The sequence below is a fragment of the Phoca vitulina genome, unplaced genomic scaffold, assembly GCF_004348235.1.
Source record: "Phoca vitulina isolate PV1807 unplaced genomic scaffold, GSC_HSeal_1.0 scaffold13, whole genome shotgun sequence".
Classification (NCBI taxonomy): Eukaryota; Metazoa; Chordata; class Mammalia; order Carnivora; family Phocidae; genus Phoca; species Phoca vitulina.
In genome coordinates this window covers 4,471,748-4,494,164 of record NW_022589716.1, presented here as the reverse complement: position 1 = coordinate 4,494,164, position 22,417 = coordinate 4,471,748, and the positions used below count along the sequence as shown (strand labels likewise).

Sequence of the window (22,417 nt, the reverse complement as noted above, 5' to 3'; positions counted from 1 at the left end):
CATATGTGCTAAGCTTTAAATGTGTCATCAGACATTGTATATGAGTTTAAGAAGAAGCCAACTGGCAGTGCAGCCTTTTCTGACTCGTGAAAGAGAAGAACTGATCTCTGGCTTCAAGAGGCCCCTGCTTCAACATCCAAATGTCAGGACTACCTTATTATTGCTACTATTAATTGGGTTACACTGGGAAATTGCGTTGCAGATTTTCTCACTGATCACCTCCCAGGGCCCCTGCCACAAATCTGTGAGGTGGGTCAGGCAGGTATCACCACTGCCATTGACTAAAGCCCCTATTTCCTGATCAATTCATCACCCCAAACCGCCTGCCTCTCCACTTATAAAGTCCACATCTGGTATGTATGAGCCTGATGGTCATGGCTTTCAGGGCCGGCTCCATGAACGAGTGCGAGCGTGGAAGGCCGCAACAACCCATCTGCATTCTTTCCTTTTTTTTTTTTTTTTTAAGATTTTATTTATTAATTTGACAGACACAGCAAGAGAGGGAACACAAGCAGGGGGAGTGGGAGAGGGAGAAGCAGGCTTCCTGCAGAGCAGGGAGCCCAATGTGGGGCTCGATCCCAGGACCCTGGGATCATGACCTGAGCCGAAGGCAGACGCTTAACGACTGAGCCACCCAGGTGCCCGACCCACCTGCATTCTTGTCTCATTTCTCTCCTTTGCACAACTTATTTGCCGCTCTAAGAAGAAACCAAAGTAAAAGCAACCTTGAACTTTCCAAATCATCATTCTCATCCATTCTCAAACCCAAATTATACTCTGCGGTCTGGCTGGGCTCACAAAATTCAAAGACAAACCACAGACTGGGAGAAGACTTTTTTTTTTTTAAGATTTTATTTATTTATTTGACAGAGAGAGACACAGCGAGAGAGAGAGCACAAGCAGGGGGCAGTGGGAGAGGGAGAAGCAGGCTCCCCACTGAGCAGGGAGCCCTACGTGGGGCTCGATCCCAGGACCCTGGGACCATGACCTGAGCCCAAGGCAGACACTTAACGACGGAGCCACCCAGGCGCCCCATGAGAGGAGACTTTTGCGTTGCATTTAACCAACACAGAATCAGTAATCCAGACTGTATAAAGAATTCTACAGAGCAATATGAAAAAGACAAACAACCCAAGAAGAACTTGGCAAATAATATGAGCAGGGCAAAAAGAAAAGAAGGAAATTAAATAAGCAATAAACATATGAAAATATCTCAGCTTCACTACAGGATAGTACTCAGGAAAATGTAAATTAAAAACACAATTAGACTGCCATTTCCCATATGACAAATTAGCACAGACTAAAAAGTCTAACATTACTAAGTGCTGTCAAGGATGTAGGGCAGTTACAAACATCTTTCATTGCTAGTGGGAGTAATAATTGGCCTCAACAGTTTGGAAAGTGATTTAGAAAGATGTAGTAATGCTGAGCAATGTACACTCTATGACCCAGTAATGCCACTTCTCCCACAGGCTAACCCATCAGGTATAAGGATGCTCACTGGAGCAAAAATTTGAAACAACCTAAAACTCTATCCATGTGAAAATGGATAATTAACTATTGTCATAATTATACAGTACTTGTAATGGATGAAATAACTCTAGAGACACAGGATAATCCCTGATACAAAATACTGAGTGAAATAATATGCAGAATATTAAATATCTTTTATATAAAATTAAAAACAATACTACATATAAGTATGTATGTATCCCTAAACAATAGATAGAGTAAAAACATGAAAACATGAAGGCAAAGGATATACACTAAGTCCTGAATAGTGGTTACTTTTACTTTGACTTCAAGGACTGGAATCCAATTGTGGAGAGGAACAACTCTTATCTGCAACATAAAAAAGGGAAAAAAACAAACAAAAGAGCTGAGGCTAATAGGATTACATGGTGGCACCTTCTATCAGGACACAGATCTGGGTATCTGTGACAATGCTCTATAGACTTCTCTGTTGGAAATGTTCCATAATTTTTTAAAGTACCCTGTTTAAACTGAAGGGGATAAATGAGATTACCCAGGAAAAGTGGACAGAGAAAAAAAAAGAGAAGGCAGTCCAGAACAGACCTGGAGGTAAGGTAGAGAAATTCCTTGAAAAACACAACTTAAAACTGACATGGAAGGAAACAGAAGATCTAAATAGCCCTATATCATTAAGGAGATAGAATCTGTCATTTTAAAACTTCCCACAAACAAAATAGCAGGCCCAGATACCATCACTGGTGAATGGTGTTAAGCAATATGGAAGAAATAATACCAATAATATACATCACTTTCAGAAAATAGGAAGAAGGGAACACCTTCTAGTTTGTTTTATGAGGCCAACATCACCCTGATGGCAAAACCAGACAAAGACATTAAAGAAAAGAAAATTTCAGAGCAGTAGCTCCCATGCACATAGGGGGATTAACAAATTGTATACAGCAATTCATGCATAAAAAAAAAAATACATTATGACCAAATAAAATTTGTCCCAAGAACACAAGGTTGGTTTAAAAATTTTTTTAAATCAATCAACAAAACATATCACATTAACAGAATAAAAGAGAAAAACTTTATTCCATCTCAACAGATACAGAAAAGGCATTTCACCAAAATCAACACCATTCATGAGAAAAACTCTCAGCAAAGTAGGAATAAAGGGGAACTTTCTCAACCTGATAAAGAGTATGCAAAGATGGAGTGGAGCAGGGAAAGTTTGTGGAGTAAACGGGGAGGGAGAAGCAAAAATGCAGAAGTTCTAGGAGAGTGGGGTCTCACTGAGAGCAGAGTGTTTTAAGGAGGAGGAAATGGCCTACCGTATTTCATGTTGCCGAGGTTGAGAAAGACAAGGACAGGGGCACATCCACGGAGGTCAATGGTAGCCTTGAAGAGAGCAGAACTGTCACACCACTCACTCCACCTTTTACTTCCCATACTGTTCTTCGTGTAACTTAAAATTATTTCATATATCTCCACTCAAGAACAAAGCAAACCAGTCGATAAATTAACAAGTTCTAGAAAAAGCCAAAGCTTGCTGAATTTTTCTTAGGCCTACTGACTGATATTGAACTTAAGACTCTAGTATTTCTATTGAATACAATAGAAACCCCAGTATTTAGAATAACTGATACTCAATGACTATATATTGAATGAATGAATGAATGAATGAATACACATGTCAGACCCTGCTGTTACTCCAGATTAGATATTTCTTCCTTCTTAGAGTGAGAACCATTGAACTTGACCTGAATCCAACCTCACTCTATCTCTGGGACCAGTCCTGACATTGGGAATGGATTTTAAAACAATAGCAAACTCAACAGGCTTTGGTGTTATTGACAATTACACTGAGATTTGTTTCTCTTTTGCCATATCGCTTGAAAAATAGCTGGACAAGTTTTCACCAAATTTGGAGTTATAGATGGAACGAACTGACTTAAATATGGCTTATGAAAATTAGCAAGAAATTAATTTCAGCAGAACCTGGAGAATACCCCAAAAAGACAGCTCATCATCTTGAACAGAACAACTGAAACTTAGGAACAAAGAGAACCCTAGGTGCCTGTTGATCACACAGACTCAGACACTGTAAACCAAATAACAAAGAGTAGTTTTGGGCACCCATCAAGTGATAGGATAGGTAATACAAATTGCAGGCAATGTTTTACAGTTAAGCTGCTTCTGAGGAGGTAACTCTATACAGCATACTCCAGGCTGAAGAGAGCGGGGTGCATTTATTAAATGACAGTGGCTGATCTCCCAGAGTACCAAATCAATGTAAATAGTAATTGCAGCTATCACTTATTAAGGGATTATTATGCCAGACACATGTATTATCTCATTTAACCTGCACAACAATCCCATGAGGCAAGAATTACTGTTAGCCCTATTTTAAAGGTGAGGAAAGTGGAGATTTAGAGCCATGAAATGACTTGTGCAGGGTCCCTCAGTAAGAAGGTGGCAGAATGCTGTTCAAATCCACGTTGTCCAACTCCTGGGTCCAGCCTGACCTTGGGCTTCAGTTACTATAGGAGTCTCCATTTTGCCTCTTGGGCCTGAGTGGCTCTAGGCCTGGAGCTCTGCCTTGAGCTTCCTCTGGAACATCTCATCCCATCCAAGAGAATCAGAATCCCACCCACACCCTCTCAACCACCTGTACCCTCTCATAAATGTACAACTTTGCTATAAAAGCTTCATCTTCAGCAATTTGCCTGCACTCACTAACTGTCCAAAATAAGTTGGCGTAAGTGAAAAACCACAGGATAAATCTAGTCAAAGAATCACAGTAAGACAGAGAATTATACTTTTGGCAAAGAGCCAATTCACTCTGCACTGTCTCTTTCTAATAAACATAGCAGCAATGATGGAAAGCAATGTCTGGGGAAAATAACATTCGACACAAAGCAGGAAGACAAATACCTTTGACTATTAAAGTAGAACACAAATCTCTGCATTTGGTAGTATAAAGTTATTAACTCTTTAAGTGACAAAGAGCCATTTTAACTTGCCTTCCTTTTTAGGAATACTTCTTGCCAGTGTCAGTTCAGCATAAATTTTCGAACCAATTGTGACAACAGATGCACCTATGTCTCTAAAGGAAAATCTTTACAAAGAACTAGGAGGTGGCAGATGTCATTTGTACAGGCAGGTTAATAATGGCAACAGCCAGTGGGAATCCCAGTGAATGTTTTAACAATTGCCCCTCTGGAGGAAAATGCCGAGTCGTAGCATTTGCTGATGTCCATGGTGTAAATACTCCCCCATGGCTGGATCTCAAGCTCCTGGGGTGACTGATAAACACAGACTTGGACAGAGAGGTGCACGGGGGGCTCTCAGGAGCTGTTGTGAACAGGCTCCAGCCAGCCTCTGGTGAGCAATAGTATTTCCTGGTTATGTACTATGTGCCAGGTATGAGCTAAATGCTTCACAGCCGTCCTCTTTGCTCCTTGTAACAGGCCAACGGGCAGGTACTGTTTTATCCCCATTTTACAGATGAGGGAGAACTAGGTCTTAGAGAGGTTAAGTAACTAGTCAAAGGTCACACAGCTAGTACGTGTTAAGAGCTGGCATTCGAGTCCTGGACAGTCGGGTTCAGTGGTCCGTGTTCTCAACCCTTCTTCAATCCCACCTCTCTGTAAGTGGTTAAAGAAGGTATGGTGATCATTCCCACCCCATTTTACAGACAATACACTGCTAAAGAGTAAACGGTAAGCTTTGGGGTAACTGGCAGTGGGGGAGAAGGGGACTGACCCACAATGGCCAAGGAAGGGTCTTTCTCCTCCTGTTCCAGTAAATTTCACCTTGTCCTTCAAGACCCATGTCAGACGCTCCCTCTTTAGTGGAACCTTTCCCAAATGCCCCAGGGTTGTTCCTCCCTGATATTTTTTTCCTTATAAAAATGTTAATTTTTCCATCATAAAATAATCCACGCTCATTAAAGAATACAGAAAATATCAAACAGAAAGAGAAAATTCTCCTGTGGCCCCACCTCCTCCTCACAGCATTTGATCCGTATCTGTACTATTGGATTCATTCCCCTACACGATGACGATCTGTGTTTCACCCCCGCCGGACGGTGGACTCGTGCTGGGAAGACGGCCCACGTTACCAACATTTGTAGCTAAATCTGACCCCAGCCCCACCCCCCCACCATCTGTAGCACGACACCGAACACACAGCGGTTCCCCTCCCCCCCCATTAATCCAGATGTTTTATTAGGTCTTCTAACTCATAAAAGGAAACACTGGGCCTTTCGGGTTTATCGTCAAAGCTGTCCTAATTTTAACTATAACCTGTTCTCTTCATTTGTCTTGACCACGTTAATGACATTCTTCCTCCCCAGGGTGGGATGGGAAGGGGGCATTTTTCCTTACCTGCATCCCTCTCATCTTCTGAAACCGTGCAATGGTGTCGCTGATGGTATACACACGTACGTGGCCCATGTGCAACTTGCCAGAAGGATAAGGGAACATGGACAGTACGTAAAACTTGGGCTTTGATTTCTGGGGAAGAATTGACAAAGAATGACAATGAGCACTTCTTAAGCATTTACGGGGACCCTACATGCACATAAAATGTTGGTGCCGTACTTGAGGTAACAGTTTAACATTTTCAAAGTTTCCCTAAAAAAAGGAAAAAAAGAAAAAGGTACCTGGGTGGCTCAGTTGGCTAAGCAACTGTCTTTGGCTCAGATCATGATCCCAGGGTCCTGAGATGGTGTCTCGTGTCAGGCTCCCTGCTCAGCGAGGAGTCTGCTTCCCCTCTGACCCTCCCCCCATCTCATGCTTTCTCTTTCACTCGCTCTCTCAAATAAATAAATAAAATCTTAAAAAAAAAAAAAAAAAAGGCTGCTCCCATAATGTAAACTGACAAAAATGTCACAAACCAAAATTCAAAGCCCTGGTTTAAGCTGAAGAATGCCCAAATTAATGCCGAACAACCTCAAAGTGCGAATTACCCATATATATTTTTAATCTTTTTTTTTTTTTTTCTTTTTAAAAGCTTTTAAGACAGTTTCTACCTAGGTCTTAAAGAACTATATGTTTTTCCAAATGAAGCTCTAACGCATATATCTGTATAATTCACGGACATGACAGTTGAATCACACAGATGTGACATCTCTAAATCCCCTGTAGCTGCATTCAAACTTGGATTTAGCAGGAAGAGCAGGATCCTGAGGCACCAGTCTGGGTCCTGGATTTCTCTGCTGTATTGTGAGCTTATCTTTCAACAGACAAAGTTGAAATGGGAGAATAAGGAGAAAATCATAGCCAACAAGGCAAGAAGGGTGTTGTTTCCCAGGGCCGATCTACAGACAGCCTCACGCCAGGGTTAGAGAACCTTCCAGCTGCTAAAGACACAGCTGCATTACGAGAAACAGAAAAACAGTCCCTGCGTCCAGACGGAATGAACATAGGGCAGGGAGTCCTTCCTGGATGGCTGACTTTGGGTTTGTGCTCCACCCGAGGGGCTAAGGCTCCAAATGAATCGTGCTAGTGATTTAACTGATTGCTAATTAGGGGGTCTGTGGTTCAAGGGCAAGGGCTATGTTTTAATCATCTCCCTCTCCCCACCCCCCCCACCTCACTTCAACCCACCCCCACTCCCAGCAGGAGTTTAATTCCCGGCCCCACGGAGCACTTATGACCAAAGGGCATTTTTTTCCCCCAGCTACCCAAATCCTGTCCAGGTGACAGGAGCATTCCCCCTACCCAGCCTTAAATCCTCTCATGCAGGGCTCTCTGAAGAAAGGAAGAAGAGGTAACTGCTTATGTTTGGTCTCTGAGGGTTGGGATCTTCTGATATTACCACTCTCTCATTTATTTCCGCCTTCTGTTTTTCTCTCTGTCCTTACTCCCTTCCTGCAGGGCTGCTAGAGCTCTTTCAGGTTTTGCTTCTCCCAAAGTAATGAAAACAAACACAGAACAGAATATTCATGACCATTCCTTCGTGTATAGGGAGGTGATTTTTTGCTAAGTACTTGCATGACTGATCACTGACACGGCCAACTATAATCAGGGGAATGGAAGAACCCAGAAATCAGATTCTTTCCAAATCTCATTTGACCCCTTGCTTTAAACTTCCCTCAGCAAAGAAGTTAAACCTTTCATGGGGCCACTAACATGTGGCAAAATTAACTAGAATGTTCTCTGTACTGCCCAACCTCCAGAAATTACCAACGAGTGGTAAGTCGAGCTGCCTAAAGGAAGAAAAGGGAAAAGAGAACACACAGGAGTCTGGATAATACACAAACTGAAAATCACGTAATGCTCAAGTGACAACTGCAATTGATTTACCTAAAGGGATGGAAAGCAGCACGCTGATCACACACTTTAACTGGAAACTGCAGACCCATAACCTTTAGGAAAACCTCGGGAGACAGGCCCTGAGGTGTGGAGTTGGTGCAGACTCACGACTTGCTGTCTTTAAGAAGGAAAGTGACAGATAATCCTCTCAGCTTGTAAACTAGTCCCTCAAATGAGGCGCAAGACCTTACTCTGTCACTCGGTGCAGAATCAGAAGCAAGCAAACTGTCCACTCCATTTGAACCTTATTCCTTCTCATAATAGACTGAGTCTATTGCCTTTTCTTGGGGCATTTTTAGGAACGTGGGAAAATAGCTATTACAGAGCTCTTAAGCATCTGAAAAAAAAAAATCAATAAAATCCTTGATATAAACCATTTCTCGTTTTTCATTTTAAGTTTTTACATTAAGCCCATTTTTCTTTTATTATAATCGCCTTGTTTTCATTATAGGGACATATCTATTTTTTTTATATTATGTTTATTGAACAATCGATCTTACCCCAAACATTTTCCACATACAGCTTCTTCATGACTATCTCTTTTTGGTAGGTCTGTCCAACAGAGATTTAATGTATAGCACACTGAGTGATTCATTACACACTAAGCCAAACTCCAAAAGGGAGCTTACAGAAGATATATAGAAAGGCACTACTGGCAAAAGTCTTTAATATTCATGACTATTTTTGTTTATTGCAGAAAAGGTATTCAGCTTGCTTCATGTCTCTTCCTTTTGCTTTTCTGTGTGAATTAAGTCATTTTCCTCCGTGATAATGAAATGAGTTCTATCCTCTGGGGATGGCAAGATGGAATTATGGGGGTTTATGGTAAAACTGAGCAGGAATCTGATTGAAGGGGAAATTTTCATAATTATATAAAAGTGTAAGAATGTAAGCCTTTGAAAGAAATTAAGATTGTAAGCGATGGGAAGAGGACGGTTTTTATAAGTGGGACCTATTATTTTTGCCAGCTTCTGACATCAGGGGAAAGATAACTCTTTCCTCTTCATAGATCACGTTCCAAAACTGTTGCAGAGCCTAGAGGGGGCAGACAGAAGGAGCCTGGAGCCCGAGTTCTGGCCCCAGCCTTGCCCCCAGCTATCTGCAAGACCTTGGGCAAATTCCTCTGCCTTTCTGGGCTCAGAATCTATAAATCAAAGGTGAGGCACCAGAAGATCCCAGGCACATATCCCCAGTAAATTACCAAACCTCCCTCTGAGCCTCTGTTTTCTTACTCCCCCAAAAATCCCCAGGGTTGTTCCAGGATTAAATAAGGTAATATATGGAAAGATAGTACCTGACATATAGTCAAATGCTCATTAAATAGAACTTCGTTTAATAATGATTATGGTGATCATGGCAAGACATTCAACTCCTGGAAACTCATTTGGGTGGATTTTAAATAGATCTAATACCACAGTGAGGTCAATTATAAATGCTTCAAAATCCACTGACATCCAGTTGTCTTCTTAATTCCTGACAAAGATACCACACACTTTTATCCTCTTGGATCTTTTGTTTATGTAACATTTCAGTTTGTAAAATGTGTTCAGCCACGTTTTCTCATTTGATTCTCAAAACAATTCTGTGAGATAAACAATGCAAAGAAGCTGAGGATCAAAGAGGTTATGTGATATGGATGAGATCACGCTGAGGTCTTGAGGCCGAGCCCATGGTACTGCCCTGGCTCCAGACTGGTCATATGGCACCTGCTCCACCTTACCACTCCCCAGTGCAGACCCTGAGAGGGTGCCCCCAGGGGATCACCCTCAGTATCCCTCCAGCTGCTTCCCCAATTATTGATAAACTATGTTGGCCCATTTAATTTTTTAAAAGATTTTATTTATTTATTTAGAGTGTGCACATGCGTGAGCAGGGGGAGGGGCAGGGGGAGAGACAGAATCCCAAGCAGACTCCACACTGAGCACAAGGCCCAAAGTGGGGTTCAATCTCACAACCCCAAGATCACAACCTGAGCCGAAACCAAGGGCCAGATGCCCAACTGACTGAGCCATCCAGGTACCCCTTGATCCATTTAATTATTTTAAAAAAACATATACTTAAGAAGAATGAGAAGCCACAAAAATCAGTAAGCTACAACTTTAAAATGTGTAGAAGCCACTAAATTATAATCTAAACCAAAAAGAAAAGAAGAAATGATAATTTTACTCTCCTTGTTCAGAATTAAACTGCTCCCTAGTTTGTTTCCAAAATACGTTTAGTTACCTGAGTCTGGTCATGTTGACATGAAGGCTCTTCATGCCCTGCTGAGGCGGAAGCCAGGCTTTCACTGTACAATCATGCATCCTATTCAAACCTTCACTTGATACCCATCACACCTCTCTCAATACCAGATTTTCTTTCTAACCAATTCCCAAAAACATCCTCTTCACTTTAACACAAATAACTGCCCCCAGCATTCTTCACAGTGATCAATCTCATAGAAGGAATGTGTCTGAAAAGAATGAGAATCAGGAGATGGGAAATGGCCAAGTCTAGAGAAAAGCAGTCTCTTGCAGTTATATGTACTCAACTGCTTGCCTCTGGCCTAATCTCCTTAGTTAAATGTAGAAGGTCTGTATTATTTGGCAACTATTACAAAGGGTTGGTAGAATTTAAGAGTAAACTATCTTATAGTGCTTGGCTCTGATCAGATTCAACATTTCAAGTAACAAATCACATCTCCCATTTGTTACTTTGACCAATATCAAGAGGTAAGGGCTACCACATCCAAGACTAATCCCTGACAGGCTGGACTCCTAGAGAAGGAGCCAGCCTCCAATATGGTGCCCCATGGAAACTGGGTACAACCAAATACTGAAGATAATTATAAGTAGAGGTGTGAGCTGATGCATCCAGAGCAGAAGCCAAGGGTTCACTAAGTCACACAACTGCCACTGCAAGGCTGGATCACAGACCCAGATCACACCAGGGAAGGGCTGGTACCTCCCAAACCATGATGCTGAGGTGGCAGAACCAGGTTGGAGGCCAAGGTCTATGCCAGGGAAGAGAGAGGTGTTCCTCAGAATATGCGGATTCAAAGTTTCATAGGTGAGGGGTCCAGGTGCCACTCCTGGAGCCTCACATCTGACCCTGCTGGACCCCTGTGTGCTGCCCCACCACACCATGGACCAGGAAGGACCCAACCCCTGCTGGATGAATCCTGATGCATCGCCCTGGTAAATGCTGCTCCAGAATGCCCAGTGTGGCACCACACTGAAACTCTTCTAAGCACTATCCTTATCTGATCTCATTTACCCCTCACAAACATCCTAGGAAGCAGGGGGGCACTCTTACTAGCACTGTCCATAGTAGATAAGAAAACTGAAGCACAGAGTCAATCATTCAGTTCAAGGTCACACAATGAATAACTTATTTGCACTTGGGCAATCTGACCCCGGAGTCCAAGGCCTTAGCCCCTCTTCTCTACTCTCTCAAAACCCCTCAGAATACTCACATCGGCTTCTGAAATTTTGGAGGCCTGTTCTTTTATTCGGTGATGCCACCATTTCTCGACCTCCTTTCTTGTCTGCAGTGTGTACTCTTTCGTCCACTCTCCCGTGGCACTGTAAATATCTCTGGCCCATCCCGGAATCACTCTCCTTCCCCTGCTGATGATCCCTGGCCCGCCATCTTGCTGGCTTTTCAGAAAAGAGACATAAAAACCCAGTCTCCGCCAAGCAGAAGCCATCCTGCAGAAGGTGGGAAGATCCTGAAAAAGAGGGCAGAAAGCACACTTAGGAGCAGCCCAGAACCCTCCCTGAGTTTGTCCTCCCGATCAGTCTGGTGTTCTCTGAACATGCGCATGCTTTCTTCTTATCCTGTTGATGACTTCCTTCCCTGAAGACGACACCGGAGACAGGGCGTGTGGGTGGCTCAGTCGTTAAGCGTCTGCCTTCCGCTCAGGTCATGATCCCAGGGTCCTGGGATCGAGCCCCGCGTCGGGCTCCCTGCTCAGCGGGGGGCGTGCTTCTCCCTCTCCCACTCCCCCTGCTTGTGTTCCCTCTCTCGCTGTATCTCTCTCTCTGTCAAATAAATAAATAAAATCTTAAAAAAAAAAAAAAAAGTCGACACCGGAGAACTTCAACTGAGCTAAACATAAACTCTTTAATGGAAAATATAAAGACACTCAGTGTTCCCAAATGCCAAAGACACAAAATTCCCACAGGAACAAATGCAGACCACCAGCTGGGCCAGCCCCTTGCCACAGGCTCCCAGTCTCCCTTTCCCATAGGCCCAGCCCAGTGTCTGTCCAGCAGGCTTCTTGTCCCATCACCCAGGCTTCAGAGGAGCTCCAAGCCCATGCTGGCCTGGCCCGAGGCTCTATTGTCAGAAGACATCTGAACACCTGCCTTCTAGGAGATCCAGAGACTTGGTGCGATTACTAGCATTTTTCATACATATTTTAAGTTCCATATACTCATAAGCTGAGCCAAGAAATAACTATTATTTACAAGACCGCTTATTCATTTAGTTCTTCATTCATTCACCAAATATTTATTGAGTGCCACTGGGTCCACACACTGTTCTAGGCACTGGGGATATAGCAGTGAGCAAAAACAAAGTCACTTCTCTCGCGGCACTTACATACTAGTAAAGAAAAGCAGGTACGCATACAAACAAATAAATACACATGTATGACAGTGGTGAGTGCTATGGTGTTTCTGGAATACAACCCATAGGCTGGGGTCCACCAGGACATCCGGCTGCCATTCAAAATTCAACTTGAATGTTTCACTGGTTTCCTCCAAAGGTGAATTCCAAAAAATGACCTCATGGAAGCAGTTTCATATTTCATCACAGTCTAAAAGGCTGAGGTGACGGTTCATCAAATATTTACGATTTATGACTAAATAGCCTAACCTCTCTGCCTTCTTACATGAGACCACGCAAGAAGTGCTATAGTGAAGAAACGGATGTAAAACCAAGAGAGAAATAAAGAAAGAAGCAGGCACTTGAAGCTGGTGTTGTTTGATTCTCTCAAAAGCTTTTCCACAGCTACTCCCGTTTGGCCTGTTTTCACACAGGTACTGGGTCATGGATGTTGCCAATAGAGTTTCTTAAAGGCTTACACAAGCAGGTTTCACACTCACAGAAAATGGCACCACGGCGTTGGCATTTTACAAGATGGTCTGCCAAAGTTCTTGATATACCAAGTCTCACTGTCTCGCTGTATTTAACACCTCTTGCTTCTTTGGGGGTGGAAACAGAAAGACAAAAAAAAAAAAACGCCCACAAAACCACAAAAACCAAAAACCGAAAACCTCCCTATCCACTGGGCTTGGTTATTCTAAAATATGTAGATGTGACTATAGATATTAGGGTGAACTATATGAAAAAGGTTGAATATCAACAAGCCCATAGGACCAACCTAATATATAGACACTTTGTACACTTGAGGCAATTGTGTTTATTTTTAAGGGTTGGGTTTCTACATAATTAGAACTATCCACAGGAGTCATGGAGTTTATGATTCCCTTACTAAGTCAGCATTTCCCTATCTTTATAAGCCAAAGACTGCCCAATTAGCAGAGGGCATAGAGAGATGCCTGCCATTTCTCTTCTGGACTTCATTCCCTAAGAATACATAAGGAGAGGGTTCTGGACTATGCTCCCCAACAGAAACAATGGGAAACAACAAAGCTACAAAAATACAAATTAACCTGAACCACAGTCTCACTAGTTTTTGCTTTCAATGTTTGTTAGCCATTGTGACAGATGAAATCCCAAAGAGTGCAGCTAGATCACCAATATGAACAATATGAAGGGAGGTCATTCTTTCACTGAAAATTCTAATCCTGTCTCTGTAACTTACTTATATTATATAAATCGTAAAGAACACATACAACATTCTCTGTCTACCCAATGAGAATAAGCTTTCTAAATATGTTTACGTAATACATGGCTCACTGACAACCTCTCCTTTACATAAACCAATGGTATAGACTAGAGAACTCTGAAACTAATCTGGGCATTCAAAGAACTTAAAGTTCATAAAGAAGAAAGCACAAGTAGATTAGAAAGTGTCAGATTATTTCATGAATGGGGAAAATTTCAAAGTAGAGCCCCATCTCAAACCATAAACCAGTGTAAATCCCATATAGATTAAAGAATTTTTTTTAAGTAACATAAAACAAAACAAAAATGTGAGTATTTAATGTATTTTTGTAAGGCGCAAAATGCTCTGTCCTGAGCAAAAAGCAATGGAAGAATTCACAAACTATTAATAAATCTGACTCTAAAGGTGTAAAATGCCTGTATATCAACACCATGAACAAAATGAGAAAGTAAGCAATAAGCTGAGACAAAATCTTTGCCAAAACTGCAATAACAAAAGGTTATCTTACTCTATAAAGAGTTTACATATGAAAAGAGAAACATTAAAAACCCAATTTAAGAAATGGACAAAGGAAAAATGGAAAGAGAAATACAAATTTCTAATAAATATATGAAAAAGATCAACTTTAGAATTAATCAGAGAATACAAATTAAAACAACAATGAAATATTTTGCCTAACAGATTGGCAAAAACCTGTTAAATAAAAAATGGGCATTTTTTTACACTGCTGCTGAGAATGTAAACGGATTCCACCTCTCTGGGGAGCAATGTGGTAACAACGTGTCAAGACTCTTTAAGGAAAAGTTCACACCCAAAGTTAGGGGATCCCCAAGATTCAGGGGGACATAGCATAAAGTGTATGCAGGGCTACGATATTGAGAAAATAAAGGAAATTTTCAACTTTTAATGCTTGTGGCCCCTGCTCCTGGGCTCCCGGGGAAGCTATACTTCAACATTTACCAAGGTCAAAATGATTCAGCAAAACTCAAAGTATGGGCTCTATTTCTGCCCAAGCACACACTGCACATCTGCTTCATTTATGAAAGAACCAAAAAGGAGCATTCCGAACATAAAGATTAAAAAAAAAAAAAGAGAAAACCTCCCTCCTCCCTGGTTCCCATAAGATTAAAGCCACACAGCTCTGCATATACTAGAAGCTTAAGATAAGGTCTGCAACTTTCTGAAATGTCCTTTGTCTAATGATTTGTAACTTTTTATGTAAAAAAAAATGTATACAACCCTACACCAAATGTTCCTTTGCTGGAGCTTATATAACCCTACACCAAATGTTCCTTCACAGAGCACTCTCTTCTTTGTGAAGATTGTGTACCCCGGCAGCTGTCCTAATTTGGCCGTGACTAAAACCCACTTTCTTTTAGAAATTCTAAAAGGTTTGTTCAATTTGCCTCAACAGTATACTACAGAACTTCCTGATGCTCAACCCTGTTCCCTTCCTTTACTTTCCAGACCCTGCTCTTGGCCACTCCACCACTAAAGCCCTGATGGGCACCACCTCTTCCCGACAACAGATACAGCCATTTTATTAGAGAACTATGACTATTCCATCAACGTGAAAGGTGTGGCTCATGTCTTGTATTTAGAATCAACTTGGCCCTTTTCTTCCTTAGCTCTGTCGCACCCAGTTCCTTGCCTAGATGCTTGGAATCTTGTCTTTTCCTCCATATCTTTCCAAAGCATCAATCCCCACTACTCCACTCCTCTAGAGTCAGTCCTGACCTCACCCTCACTTGGGGCTTAAGGTTAAGTTTTCTTGAGAATGACGGAGGCAGCGTCACATGGTCAGAACGGGACAGTCCTGAGAACTGGACCCGAAATGACAATCATATATGGGCAGAGAAACCTACGGAAAGAGTAGGAGACGGGCAAAGAAACAACACACGGAAGAAGCACATGAGGGCATTTGTGTGCGCCCAAGAGAAAATGCACAAGAATGGACCGCGGAAAGTGCATCTTAAAGAAAACAAATTTTGTAACAAAAAAATAAAGATCTTGGCTTTTGCAAAGACTAATTCCCTGTGGGATCTCAGGCAAATTATTTACTGTCGGGAACCTCATCTTCTTTCTAGGATGAGGCGGTAGACCCACAAGATCTCTGAGGGCTTTCGAGTCTTAATACAGTGGCAATGATCTCCGGGCCACAGAGATGCACTGGATGGCCTTTCACTGAGTCCAAACCCCCCAGCCCTGGGAAGCAAAGATCCAGGGATGAATTGGGGCAGGGGAGCAGTAACATGGGAACTTGAGTACAAAACTACGTGTACACATGCATTCTTCTGGGAATGGGAAAGGGTCCAGAGCTATCATCAGGGTCCGTGGCTCCACGAGTCTGAAGACCCGGACTTCCAGGTCAGAAACCGCACGGCTCCGGGACCACCTTAACCCAGCCCGCACCTTCCCTTCCTGACCCCCAGCAAGTCGGAACCTCCCGACTCGGGGGCAGAGGTCTCCACTCCAGAAGTCTCTCGTCCCGCTGAGCCCCGGGCTGAAGTTTACCTGCTCACAGGCTCTGGCCTGCGGCTCCTCACGCTTCTGTTTCCACTTTTATGGCAACGCGGCCCGGAGAGTCACTATGGGCGCCGCCATGTTGGCAGAACAACAACTTTATCGGTAGCCGCCGGCGCAGACACAGACAGGCGGGGGCGGAGCCGGGGGAAGCGAAGCGCGGCCCGGGGCGGACTCCCGACAGCCTGTGGGGCGGGGGCATCTGCGCGGCGACCTCGAGCTCCGCCCCCCGCTCCCAGGCACCGCCTCCCGACCGCAAGCCCCGCCCTTCGGCCCAGTCCTCTACCCTGTCTCTGGCGTCGCCAAAACCAGAAACCTGGGGGTCTCGTTATTCCAGGTGCTGCGGACATCAGTTTAGTGGCCTCAGAATAAACTAGATGGCAGCTGGCGTAAAGAGCACTGGGAGAGTCCTGATGCCCGGATTCTAATCCCAGCTTAGCTACAGCTGCCTGCTGGGCTTGGGTAGATCTTTTGACCTCTTGATCCTTCATGATGGTTCAGGATTTCTTCCATCATATTCCGTGATCTTATAGCCCTGGGAAGGGAATTATCCGGCCATGATTGGGGGTAAAGTATAATTTTCTCATCTAAAGGTGGGCTGGGGGTCAGGAAAGCAGGATTCCTGACCAATCATTTCCTTAAGGAGTTTATGTACCCCCAACCCAACCTCTCCCTCGCTCCCCACTAGTGTTTCTTGCTACACATGAATGAATTAATGAATGAACTGTAAAGGACCAGTGGTGTTAAAGTATGATTTTCAAAAAGGTAAAGCCCGTTTAAAGGAGATTTTGAAGAACTCATATACGTGGGTAATCAGGAATACCAAAATGCATTTGGTAATTGCGCATAACTGGTTGATATCCTATAGGACAAGAAAAAGTAATGTTTGAGAGCCATCTTTTCCACAGGACTGAAATCAACTGTATCTCTGTCAAGCAAAATTCAGCCCATTACTCTCCATATTCAACATTTTAACTTCTACTCTTGCAGAGCTGGACAACAGAAGACAAGAAAATGTGCACACTCCTGGGGCGCCTGGGTGGTTCAGTCAGTTAAGCAGCTGCCTTTGGCTTAGGTCATGATCCTGGGGACCTGGGATTGAGCCCCACGTCAGGCTCCCGGCTCAGCGAGGAGCCTGCTTCTCCCTCTCCTGCTCCCCCTGCTTGTGCTCTCTCTCTCTCTCTCTCTCTGTCAAATAAATAAATAAAATCTTAAAAAAAAAAAAGTGCATACTCCTCTAGCACCAGATAATCGCCAGGCCAGCACTCCACCCAAGGGACACACAGGAATCTTTTTTGCCCATTTCCAAGTCTTTGACAAAGTTTCCTGACAGTTCAAAATCTAAATACTTTGCTATTCAAATGGTGATCTCCAGACTAGCATCAGCCTCCCCCAGAACTTGCTAGAAATGTCAAATCTCAGGTCACATCCAAATCTGCTGAATCAAAATCTGCATTTTAACAAGATCCCTGGGGGATTTTTAGGCACACTGAAGTTTGAGACTCACTATCTTAGAATGTGAACGTTAGAAAGGATCTTGAGAACACTCTAGACCAGGCTGCTCATTTTACAGATGAATAAACTGAGGCCCTGCAGAACTGACTGTTGAGCTCAAGGTCATAAGTAAGTTTGTAGAAGGTTTGTGATTCACCACTGGACCTCTAGCCTGCTAGAACAGTGCCCTTCCCAAATTCCAGAATGGAAGGTCATTAGGAGCTTGGACAGTTTCCAGTGCAGTCCTCCGACTTCAAAAGTTAGGACACTGAGGCCCAGAGATTGGATACAGCTTGCCTAAAGTCATAAACAGCCTGTGGATGGCAAAGCCAGGATTCCAATCCAGGTCTTCTGATCTCTCCACCCCTGATACTAGATGCTTAATTTAAACTGACACCATGGAAGCATTGATGCTCATGTTAACATGCTACACCTAAAGTAATTTAGCCTTCAGGTATGTCATGTTTTATGCATCTATAACTAGAGCGCCCTTTCTCTAATTTATCTAAAATACTAAATTCTAAGTAGCCTCCACCCTTATTCTGGTTCAAAATCTCTCTTTCCTCTTAAGAATTAAAGTTAACATTGACATTTTTAGGAGATTATTTCAAATAGAATTTTTCTAAAAGTCATTTGCTTTACTGGAAAGTTGCTATTTTTACATCAAAGAAGACAGTAGCATGAAAGTAAATCCCTTTCGCTCTTAAAGAGCTTGCTGCAAAGATGCATTATTGAATGAAAGAGACTAGTTGCTGGGCCATGTAGAAAATTACCCCACTTTTTATTTTTTAAAAAGGAAAAGAAACAAAAGAAATACATTTGTTAGCATATGCGTGGAAAGAAATATAGAAAAATATGTCCCTGACTGTTTCCTGTGATGATCTCTAGGGACAGGGTGGTCCTACGGGCCTTTCTTTTTATGACAGGTTTCTGTGTCCCTTTTGCCTTTTCTGTTAGCTTGTGTGGGAGGCTGAATAATGACCCCCCCAAAGATATCTAGGTCCTAATCCCTGGACCCTGGGAATGTCACCTTATATGGCAAAAGAGACTTTGCAGATGTGATTAAATTAGGAATCTTGCAATAAGATTACCCAGGATTATCCTGGTGGGCCCTAACAGAGGCAGAGGGAACTTTGAGACAGAAGAAGAGGCAATGTGATCCCCTGAAACAAGATACTACCCTGCTGATCTAGAAGATGAAGGACCACAAGCCAAGGAATGCAAGAAGTACAGCTCTGGAAGATAAAAAGACAAGAATGTAGATTCTCCCCTATGATTCAGCAACTCCACTTCTAGGGAAATACCCCCGAAGAGCTGAAAGCAGGGTCTTAAAGAGATACCTGCACACCCGTGGTCACAGAGGCATTATTCACAATAGCCTAAAGGTGGAAGGACCCCAGTGTCCATTGAGTGATGAATGGATGGAGTAAAATATGATAGATACCTACAATGGAATATGATTCAGCCTTGAAAAAGGAAGCAAATTCTGACACATGCTACAACATGGATGAACCTTGAAGACATTTAATTTGCTTATTGGGAACAAAGTTTCAGTTTGGGAAGATGAAAAAGTCCCAGAGGGATGGGTGGTGGTGAGTAGTTACATAACAACATGAATGTATTTAATGCCACTGAACTATCCACTTAAAAATGGTTCAAATGGTACATTTTATGAATATTTTACTACAATAAAAAAAAAAAAAGAAAGAGAAGAAAACAGATCCTTTTCTAGAACCTCCAGAGGGAGTTCTTTCCTGCTGACAACTCACTTTGGACCCAGTGAAACTGAGGTTCAAGCCACCAAGTTTGTGATGCTTTGTTATCAAAGCCGTAGGAAGCATCATGGTTCAGCTTCCATGAGTTGGTATGCAGAAAAAATCAAGAAAGATTGTTTGTTAAATAAAGAGACAAATGCCCATCACCATGTGTTCAGTTTGAATCAGTGCGGCTTCACTTCTCTACCCTCTGTTTATTTCCTTCTCTCTCCCATCTGGCTCTGCATTCTCTTTGTCTGATATATAAGCTTGCATTTCAGCAATTTCCAGGATTAGGAGTCTCCATTTCTTTGACCACTTCTTCCCCTCAGTGTAAAAACAAGACTATTCCTCTATCTTACCTCACGAGATGAGGCAAATTTACTAGACCTGATCTAGAAGTGCAGGAATCATAAATAATTCCAACTTGACAATTATTTCCATGCTTTTGTGACCTTACCAAAAATAAGTCACTGGGGCAGCCATGTAAATTCTTCCCTGAGCTGTCACGTTTCAGACATTGATTCGGGTCTCCTGGGAACGGCTTTCAGTCATCCAGTATGGAGATGAAAGCAAATCGCAAGATTCTTTCAATAAAAAATGCGCCAGCCCTAGGGGCGCCTGGGTGGCTCAGTTGGTTAAGCGACTGCCTTCGGCTCAGGTCATGATCCTGGAGTCCCGGGATCGAGTCCCACGTCGGGCTCCCTGCTCAGCAGGGAGTCTGCTTCTCCCTCTGACCCTCCTCCCTCTCATGCTCTGTGTCTCTCATTCTCTCTCTCGCAAATAAATAAAAATCTTAAAAAAAAAAAAAAAATTGCGCCAGCCCTGATAATCAAATCCCTTAAGGTGTAGATAGGCTCATCATCTATGCTTCCCAAGAGCACCTGTTCTTCCCTCTTTCCGGATCACGGCTCCTGGACTTCCCTCAAGGAAACCACCCCTTTACTCCAATTCTGAGCCCTTTACCTTTGTGGGCTTGACCTCTCATCCCCCAGGTCTGGCTGAATCCAATCTGTTCATTACATCCCCTGACCATGCAGACAGTTCAGGCAGGCACTTGACCTAAGCCAGAAGCCTAAGCATTCTGCTGGGAACATTAGAACCAGGATTCTCTTTCCTGGTTGCTAGTTGCTGCCTTCCCCTTCCAGGATCACATTAGAAGAGCCTGCTAAGACTGGATGCAGGAGAAGGAGTTGGTCCTGGTGCCACAGAAGGATCTGCCAGATCAAGCCCTACCTGACCCTAGATCGCCTTTTAACTTCCCATGCACAGGAGCCGGGGAAGCCTCTTAGTTGTTCAAGCCAGTTCAACTGGGGTTTTCCATCTATCACAACAGAAGGTATCCTGCTATACCCACCTACCCAACTGACAGGGATGCTGCCCTTCACCCTCCCTCCACATGGAATCCATCTCCAGCTTTTGTTACCTATGCTGTCAAGTAGCTTTCCCCAGCCCTCCACTCTGGCCTGGCACCTAATACAACCCCCACCCCCAGCTGAGGCTCTCCTCCCCTCCTACCTGCACTGTTGCAATAGCCTCCTTACCACGTCCTAGTCATCTATCTGCCACTTTGGACACCACCCAGTGGGTACTCGGTATATGTCTTTTAAATGCAATCTTTTAAGATTGGCAAGTTCACAGATTCTACATTTGTGAATTCACCTACTCTCTAAAATTGATGTGTAACCCCAAAATCAATACTCGTGGCGCTTTTGTGGTCATTCACAGACATACACAGGGGAGTGAAAAATGGGAGTGCCCCTCTCCCCCAGCCCATGCGTGTTCCCAGCTGAGGCTGAACAAGGTGACGCTCCACCTCCTTGTTTTACCTCTTATGCTATCAACAGGGTCTTTTCCCCAGGAGATTATATGCCATGTTTTTTATATTTTTGTACTTTTTGCTAGTGAATTCGCTGTTTAAAATGGCTCTGAGGAAAAGTGCAGAAGTGCGGGCTCGTGTTCCTAACCACAAGAAAGCTGCGATGTGCCGCATCAGGCACGAGTTACAGGGCTCTGGGCTAAAAGTTCAATGTTAATGAATCGATAATATATATTAAATAAAGCGTCTTTAGGCAGAAACCCACATACAAGAAATGGATCAGCTGACAAAAACTTTATGACCAGAGGCTTTCAGGAACCTAACCCTGTATTTTCCTTAGGAACCATGCTTCAGTATTCACTTTATATCACAATTACCGTGAATAATGTGAAACAACTGTATGTGGAAAGCAAAGAGGAGTGATCCGGACTTTCGGACATCATAGTCATCAGGAGCACATGGCTCTGGGCAGAGGCAGCCTGGCTTCGAAGCTCAGCTCTACCCCTTTCAAGATGAATGATCGTGGGCACGTTCCTCAGCCTCCTTGAGCCTCAGTTGCTCTCTGTAAAACGAGGATTATTATACCCACCTATTAAGTTGCTGGGAGGATTAAAAATTTTTAAGTGACATTATTATATTATGTAAAGTGTTTTTGCCAAGTTCCAGACAGGGTAAACACTCAATACATGGTACCTTTTGCTTCTGTCATTGCTATTGAATTTAAAGAGCTGGTCTGAACACACTGCTAAGTGGTTGGCAAGTGCCAAGATTGTACGGGAAGGAAAGAGATCTCCTGTCTGGTACTGACCCCATTCAGGCCAGGAGCGGGTGGCGTGGATGGGCCTCAGTGATGTTCCCACCAGAGTGCAAGCTCCTTGAGGGCAGGAACTGAATCTTGCACATACCCTCAGTGACACCATGCCCAATGAATAAGCTCAGGAGGGAGGCAGATCCAGGGTGGAATCACAGTTTAGTCACTTACAAGCTGCGCAGACTTGGACAGATCACCTACCTTGCTTCTCTTACTTCCAACAATAATGGTGTCTGCCTTGCAGAGATCGTGTCACATGATTAAGTACAACAACCCATGTACAATGCCCCCTATGGTGTTTGGCACATGGGTCTTTTGGTAAATGTTGGATTCCTGTCCCTGCAGAGGCCAGCTGGCTTCCTTGATTATATCTCAGCTCATTCA

General features: G+C 43.3%; 1 protein-coding gene across 2 annotated transcripts in view; it reads right to left on the bottom strand.

Moving 5' to 3' along the window:
- Positions 1 to 22,417, bottom strand: part of LARS2 (leucyl-tRNA synthetase 2, mitochondrial) — a 195,453-nt gene that overhangs the window by 124,970 nt on the left and 48,066 nt on the right. Inside the window, exons 1-3 of one of the 2 annotated variants that reach the window (XM_032412573.1) lie at positions 16,147 to 16,299; positions 11,251 to 11,505; positions 5,865 to 5,993 (exon numbers count right to left, since the gene is read on the bottom strand). In XM_032412573.1, coding sequence (XP_032268464.1) covers positions 5,865 to 5,993; positions 11,251 to 11,484 — 363 coding nt within the window. In that variant the 5' untranslated portion in view covers positions 11,485 to 11,505; positions 16,147 to 16,299. Of the gene's footprint in view, positions 1 to 5,864; positions 5,994 to 11,250; positions 11,506 to 16,146; positions 16,300 to 22,417 lie in introns of those variants that run through there. The other variant, XM_032412574.1, reaches the window with a different exon arrangement.